At 42.6% G+C, this 11,685-nt stretch overlaps 1 protein-coding gene across 3 annotated transcripts in view; it reads left to right on the top strand.

Annotated features, from left to right (window-relative positions):
• The window catches only part of CNTFR (ciliary neurotrophic factor receptor), a 283,316-nt gene that overhangs the window by 261,254 nt on the left and 10,377 nt on the right, over positions 1-11,685 (top strand). For all 3 annotated transcript variants that reach the window (XM_072413594.1, XM_072413595.1, XM_072413596.1), the window contains one exon: positions 11,482-11,662. In XM_072413594.1, coding sequence (XP_072269695.1) covers positions 11,482-11,662 — 181 coding nt within the window. The remainder of the gene's footprint in view (positions 1-11,481; positions 11,663-11,685) is intronic.

The raw sequence follows: 11,685 nt of genomic DNA, 5'->3' as shown, positions 1-11,685 counted from the left end.
TATAATAAACTGGCAATGACAATCATCTGTTAGAATATACAGGCTGCCAATACACAATTATTACAATAAAGTTCATTGTAATATTATGTGGGTAACAAGTGCACAAAGGGAACATTAGGAAAGGCAACAAATGCACAAATAGAACAAAGGGACAGCTGGAAATACAGGAGGGCAAAAAATCTGGCAATTGTGTCAAAATACAGTACAAGTAATCATCCTTGTAATGAGTGCTGCCTGATATGGGAACACTTCATCTAGAAAGGCAAGCAAAGTCTCCAATCTCCCTCCAATAACTTGCCTGCCTACAAACTACGACCCTCTGTAATGCTCAGGGAAAGTGAGTAGAGCAGTGACAAGTAATGGGAGACTCTTTTACTGTGTGCTGAGATCTGTGGCTTTTAACTACTTTTACAGTTATGGTACGGAGTGTATTGATTTAGCTGTGACAGGGGAGTGCTCTGCTCCCTTGTCCCTCTCTCTCTCTTTCTCCACTGGGGTAAAAAGAGAATCCTGGAGGATACTATTTGGGGATGGAAGGAGGGTCTCTTGGGGTTGCTGCCTAGAGATCAGCTATAGGCCGTCCATGGAAGTGTTTGTATAGACTCTCGATAACCCTTTGAGGTGTTCTCTGAATTCTGGCTGCAGTGTTTTACAGAGAAATCAGATAAAGGTGAATAAATGCACTCTTGGCTTCAGCCAATTCAGCCCTCACTGGGTAGAATATTATTGGATAGCATTCAGTGTTCATGCACCCTATTGACCCTGGTGACAACAGTAGGCCATGTCAAGTTAATGTGTGTTGGATAGTTACTAGGGATGAGCAAGCAAGAATATTAGGTTCGATCTCGCGGCGAACCGGGCCTTTCTCGCTTACCGAAATGTAAGCGGGAACGGCCTTGTGATTCTCTGAGAGGTCGAGCTCTTTCCGAACAGGAGGAGTCCTCTGTGATCCCAAGGCTCTAGAGGTTAATTATCCTCTATTGCCCCGGGGATCGCACACTCCTCTCAATGAATGCGGCCACAGCTGCAATCATTGAGAAGATGCCTAGCATGGGAGAACCTCCTGACATTGTAATATAAGTATCTCTTACAAATGATACATTTGTATCTGTAACAGTATCTGTATCTGTATCATTTTTAAGAGATACTTATATTACAATGTCGGGAGTTTCAACTTTGCCCGGCATCTTCTCAATGATTGCAGCTGTGGCTGCATTCATTAGGAAGAGGTTAATAAACCTCTAGTGCCCCGGGGATCGCAAACAGGGGGATTCTCAGGGCTGAATGCAGCTCTGGGAATCCTCCTGTTTTAATTTCCTCTTCTGATGGTTTCCATTGGAAGTTCAAAGAAATTTTCGCGAGAATGTCAGAGGCATTCTGGTTCATCCCTAATAATTACCAAAGGAAGCCTTTGTGATTGGGAGACAACACCGGATTGCAATTAAGAGACAGGGCTGAGTGTTGTCACCCTATGACAGGGACTGGGTGGACATGGATTTTCATAGTAGGGAGGATCTCCAGGGTAGTTGTTTGGAGTTCCTTAAAAATAATATACCAACTTATTAATGAACACATCATATTCTGTGTCTTGGTGAGCCCTGGTGCTGAATATGATGGAACAAGCAGCTCCCTCACAGATGGCCGTCACATGCTTGTAGGAGGCTTCCTGGTGATGACAGTCCCAGCCGTGTCGGCAGACATAATCCCTCTCCCTCGCAGTGATGTCACCTTCCAGGCCTGTGGTTTCTCTTCCTGCTTCAGACATATGAGACGGTGTCACAGAACGAGGTCGGCTCCCAGAGCCAGCAGGTGATGAGTGACACAGACTTGGTGACAGTAGTGATGTCTCATTGGAGGACCTGGCAATGTAACACTGGAAGACGTCTTAGTGGATAGCTCCAGTCAAGTAGAGAACAATCGGCACATTCAGATAAAATGTGTTTAATGGGGATTATTTGTTAAGATTGAGGGAGGGAAGTTATATACAGGTAAAATATATATAGATAGAGCAGATAGATAGGGCAATGATTTTGGACATCACATGATCACCAAATTGGCTATATATTCAGGCCATTTTTTTAGAGGTGGTAATAGGAAAGAGGGGGGTTTGGCCATAAATAAACCTAAATATGAGGAATTGTGAAGGACAGAGTGAGGCATCTAGCGACCCTACACTTGGGTCAAACTGGGATCACCAATCCCAATTGGAGCTCAAAGTAGAGTCTCTGCAGGGATTTCCTCCATCAGTTTGTGAAATTGGATCTCAAAGTAGGATTTCCGCTGGGATCTCCTCTCAAGATTTGAACAGTTTAAGCTCAAAGTAGGGTTTCGGTTTGGATCTTCAATCTCAAGGTTTGTCCAACTGAAGCTCAAAGTAGGGTTTCTGCTGTAATCTCCTCTCAAGGTTTGCTCAAGTTGGGTTTAAATTAGGATTTCATTTTGGATCTCCAATCTCAAAGTTTGTTTAATTTGAACTCAAATTAGGCTTTCGGTTTGGATCTTTTAAGGTTTGTCCAAATAAAGCACAAAGTAAGATTTGTGCTAGGATCTCCTCTCAAGGTTTGTCCAATTGGAGTTTAAAGTAGGGTTTCTGCTGGGATTTCCTCCCTCGGTTTGTCCAATTGGATCCCAAAGTAGGGTTTCTGCTGGGATTTTCTCCCTCGGTTTGTCCAAATGGATCTCAAAGTAGGGTTTCTGCTGGGATTTCCCCCCTCAGTTTGTCCAAATGGATCTCAAAGTAGGGTTTCTGCTGGGATTTCCTTCCTCGGTTTGTCCAAATGGATCTCAAAGTAGGGTTTCTGCTGGGATCTTCTCCCAAGATTTGTCCAGTTTGAGCTCAAAGTAAGATTTCTGCTGTGATCTCCTCTCAAGGTTTGCCTAAATGTAACACAAAGTAGGGTTTCTGCTGGGATCTCCTCTCATTGGTTTTGTCTGGTTGGAGCTCAGAGTAGGGTTTCTGCTGGGATCTTCTTTCAAGGTTTGGCAAATTGAAGCCCAAAGTAGGGTTACTGCTGGGATTTCCTCCCACGGTTTGTCCAATTGGAGCTCAAAGTCGGGTTTCTGCTTTTTTGGACCAATAGGAGTAAGTTGAGTTAGTTTAGACATCTTATACAGATATCCCCTGGGAAGCTTTCATTAAACCCGTGCCAGACTCATCCAGCTGTCCAGGGTGCAAATCTATGCAGGGATTATGCCTCCCAGCTGGCCAAAGGACAACCTAAAATCCCAAGCAAGACATGACCGGGCAGTGGATAAGCAGCACGAAAAGTAAGACCCGGTGACATTTTCTCACAAGTGCTTCATTAGAAACAAAAAAAACATTCAAGTGCAACCTAATTGTAGGCAGCACAAATCAGGTTTAAAATTCTTCCGAACAAAAGTCGACTTCATGCTCTGCTTCCTAATCAAGGTCTTACTGCGAGCCAGAGCACAAGCCCGTAGATAATTACAATATATGTTTTTGTCTAAACCATAATTAAAGTGGCTCTCGGAGGTCTTGTTCTCCACCTCAGCTAAAACATCTTCCACTTATAAAGATTAGAAGTTTCTAGAAACTGAAGACATCGAGCTGCTTTACACAATTTTTTTAATGCTTTTCCTTTTTTTTAATTCTTAAAATGTTACATTAAAGATAACAGCATCAGATTTATTAAAAAGAAAGAAAAATATCCCCCAGCGTGTTCACTGATAACTCTTCCCATGTTGCTCAGATTTTGCAGTTGTTATATATGTTTGTTATTTAAACAGAATACATTGACCAGATCTGTTCCTAATTCTGAATATTTGGTGTTAAATTATGTTATTTATATTGTTTTATAAATGTGTCACTGTTTAGCTTTTAGCCACATGCAAAAATGGTTCCCAGAGGTTGGGTTTGTAGTGGAGCGCATGGTAGAAGGTTGCGGGTCTAAAATAGTCCTAAGTCTGCATAATATGGGGGAATCTGGATGACCCAACAAACCTGGAAAGGATCTGGTTCAGTATTGGTCCCCGCAGGTCCTGGGGACACGCCCTCCTCCTCCGATCCCCAGCCGTGAAATCTCGGGGGTTTCCCGGTGCATGCGTCGGTGCGGGCGGGAAGATTGACGGGAAATCCAAATAATTTTGTTTTGGATTCAATACAAAATAGCTGCATTGAGTCCATTACAAAGACGTTTTCATATATTATATATAAGATATATTACCGTATATATATAATATAAAAGCTACTGTACATATATATTACATGTTTAACTATTTTTCTTATTTTTAAGTTTAACATTTTTTAACAGATTTTTATGTTTATTATTAAATGTATTAAATATTAGGCATTTTTTGGTGCATTATGCCTAAAAATTATAGCCTACAATGTAAAATAAATTTACATACAAAAAAAATAATTGCTTTTTGCATTGCAATTTGGACAGAATTAGAATGCTAGCTCTCCAAGGCTGGAGAGGATAGCCTTAGTTACTTATTCCAGCAAACCTGGAATAGATCTGTTCCAGGATTGAAATCATTTTCTAGCAAATGACTTTTAGGAAATTCATTCTAGGTTTTCTGCATTACCCAGGTTAACTGATGAAAGTGTATCCTCTTCAGCCTTGGAGAGCTTTAGTTAATCAGGCTCGTTGTGTCCGGTGGTGGAGGTCAGGCAGCTGATAGAAACTTCAGGTCACCTCCAGAAATGAGCTAAAATCTAGGCGCTCAAATAAGTCAAGTGCATGAAAACATTGGAGAACTTTTTAGAAAAGACAAGACCTACATGGACAATGTAATTTTCACGATGGTGTCATTTCATCATGGAAACCTTGGATGATACCCAATGAAAGCTCTGTTTCCTGCAGAGAAAAGCCAATGAATGCATTGCCAGGGTAAGTTTTAAGATCCCTGAATAATAATATAATAATAATATAATATTAATAAAAAACCTAGAAATTTGTGGACACATTCTTTCTACATATACATATTATGGGAATGTTGCATTTCCCTTTGGTTCTGTTGGTTGGACAACATTGGTTTGTCGTAATTGTTTACTATTTTGGTTGTGTCTGCAGTGGTTCTCATTGTCTGTTCCTGAAAGGACGATATTCCTTCCTCCAATCCCGTTACATGCCACCTGCTAATCCTGGAACGTAGCTGGCACGGGGCCCTAAATAAGGCGTTCTCTTCTCAATGCTCGGGTGGCAGCTCGCGGCCCCCATAATGGGCCATCATTTGTGAAAGAAGAAGCAATTAGTGTTTGGATTTCTGCCTAATCTGGGAGTTAATTGTACAAGACAAGCGCGGCTGGGCTCGATGTATGGGTGGGCCCCATCAAATGATACCCCCCTGTTCTTCCGCTATTGTCTGTTAATTGGCATCCCAAGACTGATTAGCAGTGCTTGTATTCAGTGGCCCTTGCTGACACTTCCGCTGCAAATGGCTCTTTCCAAAGTCAATAACTCCAGGCGTCAGGTTTTTCTTTTTTACATTTCAATTCTTCTGTTTGTGCAGCTTTAAAACATTAGACAGCGAATGATATAGATGAAGCCATTCCTGACAGTTGGTCAAAGAGGCTTGCAATCCAATATTCCCATCAGCTTACACTCTGTGTCGTTTCAGAATTTCAATATCATTCTTCATTGTTTTCTGGATAAAATCTGGAGATTTGGGACGAAGCACAAATGAACAAAATATTCCAGGACCATAAGTTTATATGTTAATAATATTTTTTGATAACTGGTCCCTCAGGATTCCTCTGTAAGATATAGGAAGCGAATAGATTACCTGCAAATTGCTTAAAACCATGTTCCTCATTCCCAAAAACATATATGTATATTTTATTTAATTTGATAACATCAAAGCTTTTAGAGGCCAAAAACTTTTTTTATCATCGAATTACATTTTTTTTTACCATACCAGTTTAATATTAATAAATATACATACAATAAAAGCATTTAAAAACAGCAAATTACATTGAGCAAGTCTTCCGTTAGTCTTTCCAACCAGTCCCATTCTTCAGGAGGAGACTTGGAAGCTGCATATCTCTGTAACATCTCTTACATTGCTCATCTTAAAGATGATCTTTCTATGTTGACTAACACATGAGAGGAAAGGTGCAACATCCCTACTGAACACCGATCTATCATCCACAGCAGTGTTCACCATGTTGTCCGGTCTATTGCTGTGAGCAGCAAGTGATGCAAATGATGCAAAATTGTGCAGAATGCATTGGAGAGCTGCTAACAGCTGGCTAGAGGGGCCAAAAAATGGAACAACTGGGGCACAGGTTAGTCCAGTGTTTCTCATTTTCCACAAATTTCCATCACTTGCTGTTCACACTTTTTTAAAGCCTCCTTCTGAATTCCTTTGGCTTATATAGGACATTGGAGATTTGCAAATTTTCAGCCATTCCAATAGACAAAGACAACAGAGTCAAAACTGCGTGAGATGATAGATTGGTTTGGTGGAACGTCAGGGCTGCTCCATAGATTGCTAGGAATTACTTGAGCAATAAGCATTTGCACCTCTCAGGTCAGTATAAGTGACCCCAATGATCTTTTTGGCTATCTGTAAGGGTGACATTATTCCCAATGGCCAGCAATGTAAGAGGAATTCTTCCCACTGACCACCAAGCTTATATACTGTGATCTATGGATATAGGAATTATAGAAAGTGTTCCATGAAGACCTAAAAGTTATTTCAAGGGTTCCCATGGTAAAAAGCTCAAGAAAGACCGGTCTAGACATTTTGGGCTTATTCCCAATGCTGCTGTGCCCTGCATTGTGAAAAAATGAATCATGTCTCTGTGCACATTGCTGTGTGTTGCCTTTAAATGAATTAGGCGCCGGACATTGTGCACAATTATAGCGCTTGCTGCACTCTTCAAAGAATGTATTTTATAGGTTTGATGTGCTTGGGGTGCCGGTAACAAGAAATGGCAATCTAGCACACCAATGGTTATCATTGCTGTACATGAATGCAAAGCCAAAGAGGGGACGGACCCTTAAAAAATTGTTCAAAATCAATTGAATGGATCATCTCAGATTTACAATTTTCATTATATGTTTGGTTGTGAGGAATGATTGAAGATTAATAATGCGGCTATTGTTAGGTCAACCAACAACTGTGTGAAAAATGTGATTGTGTATATAGTCGTGGTTATTCTAAAGGAAATTGTACAGAGTGAGTGAAACGCGTCAGCTAGGGGACCACTGGATGGATCATGCTTTATCATGTCTTCAATTTCTGAGATATTAGTGATTGGCCAAAATGCCGCTGCAGACCCAAGGTGTCCCAGGCAGCCCCCATTGAATTATCAGCTCTTAGTGTCCCATTCTGCTACCGGTTCTAATCTGGCCTCCCATCTGTAACTCGTCCTCCATCTTCCGGCATCTCCACATGCGGCCGGAACCTTCCAGCTCCACAGCTGGGTCTGTATATCTCTCTTCTGATCCGCAGATTATGTATCCTAATCCATCAGCGCGCAGCGTATTTAGACGCCGCTTGGAGGTCTGTGTGACGGTGAGATGGAAGCCGTGAGAACGGCTTTTATGTCTTCCTCGCTGTTTCCTCAAATGCTATAGGGGTGCAAATGTTCCAAAAGGGGCTTTTAACGAGGTATAAAAAAATGCAATTTATTAAAAAAAATATTCATTTTTCTGCAGTGCCACCTCTATTGATGTCTGCATGGCATTTCTCATTATGTCTGTGTTAGAATGGCCATTTTTAATCTTCATCAGTCATGTAACAGGGTGACAACGCTGGAGCCCAAATACGAGGGGGTGCTGAGAAGTTCCTGGCTTTGCCCCCTTCCAGATGAGATAGAAAAATGAGTGTGGGGGCATATGCCAGCCTAATATCTTAGTATGTAACTGTGCAAATATCAGGTCTTTGCGACTCTTAAAACTGTTTTTACGTTAGGTGAGAAGCTGTGATGGCCGAGGCACAAGCAAGTTTCACGTCATTGGAGTTACGGGCCGTCATGAAGTTTTTGTTTCTCCAGGGAAAGTCAGCAAAGGACATTCACACTGAGATGTCACAAACACTGGGGGAGAAGTGTCCTTCCTACAGCCCTGTCAGAACCTGGATATCTCGTTTCAGGACCGGGAATTTCACCATTGAAGATGGTGGTGCGCCCCCAACCTCAACTGACCCGGCAACCTGCGATGTCCATGAGCTGATTATTGAGGACGGGTGAATATCCTCATAAAAGATCGCCCAGATACTTGACATCTCACTGGAGCGTGTTGGGTTTGTTATCACCACTATCCTAGACATGGCAAGCTCTCAGTGAAGTGGGTGCCGAAATGTTTGAACAGTGATCAGAAGAAGGAACAAGTTGAAGCATCCAAAACCGCTTCGGCCCACAGGACTTTTTGGCTAGGTTAGTGACTGAGGATGAAACCTGGCTCCACATCTATGATCCTGAAACCAAGGGACAGTCAAAGGAATGGCGCCACAGCGGGTTTCCGCGGCCAAAGAAGTTCCGAACCCAGAAATCGGCCAAGAAAGTCATGGTGTCCGTTTTCTGGGACAAAGACGGTATTCTGTTGGTGGACTACCTACCTTAGGGCTCTAGTATCACCGGACAATATTATACTAACCTCCCGGACCAGCTGAAGGAGGTAATTAGGATGAAACGCCGTGGAAAGTTGACCGAAGGGATTCTTTTTTTGCAGGACAATGCACCTCCGCACACGTCCAACGTTGTGGCTGCCAAATTGAACACCCTGGGTTTCCAATTGGTCCACCATCCCCCCTTCTCACCTGACCTGACCCCTTCCCGAATTTGAAGAAACACCTGAAGGGACAATGTTCTGAGGACATTTCTGACGTCAAAGATGCTGCTGAGAGCTGGTTTGGGGCCCAACCAAAGGACTTTTATTTGAACGGTCTAGAAAAGCTGCAACTACGCTGTACCAAGTGCATCAGTCTCAGGGGGAATATGTGGAATAAATGTGTTATTTCATAACTCTGGCTCTCTTCTATCTGGGCAAAGCCAGGAACTTCTCAGCACCCTCTCGTAGGAGACAGCAACAGGGTGTTGTCATCGTATAACCTAAAGAGCCGGCACAAAGTCTTCATGGCAGGACAACCGGGGATTACTTTAACTGAAGCTGCTGACTTCAAAAGATTCGAAGTGATATTTTATTATTAGAGGATAAATATCTGAAAGTGTTACATTTCCTTCCATGGATATATCTATACCCAGGGTCACTCCGATGCCTTGCATCTTTTTCATTTTCTGTCTCACGTTACCATATACCTGTACCCGTCAGCAGAAAATGGGAAGATGAGACGCACTAAGGGGAGGACAGAGCACGCTATGAAAAAATAATAATTACTCTGAATTATTAATGGTTCTATTTTAGGTCCAGGCCTTGTAGATCCATCAGGTGGTGTGACATAAAATCCGATTGAGTGGCTAAGATTCATCATCCCCCTCCACCACCACCTTAGGTCTGAAGCTTCCTCTGATTAGGTCGGTGAAGCCATAAAAGAGCAGACATGGAAGGCCTGCAATCTAATCAGCGGAGCAATGCATGCACGCACACCACATGCAGGATACCTAATTGTCTTATCTGTGACTGCATGGAACCCAGATGCCAGCAATTATGGCGTTTGGTAAATACTGTGTTTGTGCGGATACAACACATAAAAATTTATTAGAAATGATCGTGCGTCAATGTCTGTTTAACTGTCTATTTATAATGTCGTTATTATACAACCAAAGCACAAAATAGAACCGAAAATCCAATGAGCAGCAATGTGTTGGCCACCAGCACCACCTACAGGACAGCCTGGGTACTACTAATGCTTTCTCCAATTATCATCAGTGCAAAAAGACTGCATTATTGTCATGGAAATGTTTTATTTTTTGGGTGAATATGATCAATTGATTTGAATTTTTAAACAAAGAACTTTCTATCGAAAACAATTTTCTAAAAATTCCGGTTCTGTTTTGTTGCAGGGAAACCTTCTCATCATCTGGTACAGCATGCATGACTCTTAGGGATCTATTTATGTATCAGTGAATCTGACATTCACTAAAAACATTCTCTACTGCCATTAGAACTCATGGACCTAGATGATTTAATGTTTTAGTGAATGTCAGATGTACTACTGTGTTGTTTTTGTTTTTTTAAACTTTTTTTTTTACTGGAGACATGTTCCCACAAATCCCCCTGACCCCCAGAAACTTTAAGTAAGTTCACAAATTTGGTGATCAGCTTTTAAGTAGACAAGTAGGGTTGCAGGAACATGCCCCTTGTGCAAAAATGTAAAAATCATATAATTTTCCTGTAATAGGTTACAATATAGTTGGTAAACCAACTAAGGATAAGGATTCAGAGCAGGTGTAAGAATGAAGAAGCAGCTCGGGTGTTTGGCTGTTACAGTTATTTGCATGCTTGCTTCCTGTGTATGACTGACACTACTGAATCCAATAGATCAGCTTTGCAACTAGCAATGATCAATTTATTTAATGATTTCATCAATGGCAGCAAAAATGATCTCTTATTATTTTGCAAATGTGTGATTTCCCACCTATATTGTAGCTTATTACAAAAAAGTTATATTTTTGCACATGGGTCATGTTCCCACAACGCCCCTTACTTTCCTTAGCTATTTCAGGGACAACATTGTTGTTAGGGGCTTTGCAAATTTTGCAGCCTACCTCTCATCCCAATTCTGAAAGGCCGTGATTGGTACACTGAGTCAGTGCTGGGTTCTTTGGGAAGTTTGAGAACCCAGTTTTGAGTTTCTTGCAGGGTCAGCGAGGGCCCTTCCACTCTTTTTTATTTGTGTATTGCTGAACTGCGGATCATACCGTGCAGCAGAATGTCCCAGATTGGCTGCTTAGAGCCGAGCCGCACGTGTTTGACCCGCCCGACCCTTCGTCTCGGTCACACTCATAATTGGGAGGAGAGACCTGAGCGAGGACACGGCCGCCTTTAAACCCGATAGCGTGTCTGGCCGGCTTGTCAGCTGGATGTGGCCATTACGGATCGCAATGAAAGCAGAGGGGACCGGGGGGACCCCTGACAGCTATTGTGTATCAGTCAGCGTCACCTGGGCGGATATAACGCAGCGCTGTCTGTTCTCTATCACAGGGGGGCAGCAGATGGGCTGATGGGGAGGGGGTATTTTCATCCTCTTAAGTCCCCCTTTTGCGCCGTCACTCTATCCCTCATTCCCGGCTCTCCACATAAAACCGTCAAACGCGTCACAGACACTCCACGTCCGCCCAGTGCGGCGGCTGCTTTTTGCTTTGTAGCTCTTAACGAGCGTTTCTTTATAACGAGGAGAAATCACAGCGCAGATTGTGAGAGCCTCCTGGAAAAGTTTATACAGAACCAAAAGAGGGACTCCAGACAGACAGCCGCCAACACGATCACCTGGCCGGATTTGTGCAAAAAGTCTGCAAAAATCAGAGTTTTGGGTTGGGTGGAACCAATGAGAAATGTTCCCCAATAGATAGAAAATAAGATTATAACAATGTCGTCTCTGTGCCCCAAGGTAGAATTATCGGACGGGACGTCCCACACAATTACAGACGCCTATGCCGGCAAGGAGTACATCATCCAGGTGGCAGCTAAAGACTACGAGATTGGCACGTGGAGCGATTGGAGTGTAGCGGCACACGCCACGCCATGGACAGAAGAACCCAAATATATCACCACAGAAGCTCAGAAAACAGGTGAGAGCAATAATGTGACACCT

The sequence above is a fragment of the Pyxicephalus adspersus genome, chromosome 6 (genome assembly GCF_032062135.1).
Source record: "Pyxicephalus adspersus chromosome 6, UCB_Pads_2.0, whole genome shotgun sequence".
NCBI lineage: Eukaryota > Metazoa > Chordata > Amphibia > Anura > Pyxicephalidae > Pyxicephalus > Pyxicephalus adspersus.
This window is presented reverse-complemented; position numbering and strand designations above follow the sequence as displayed.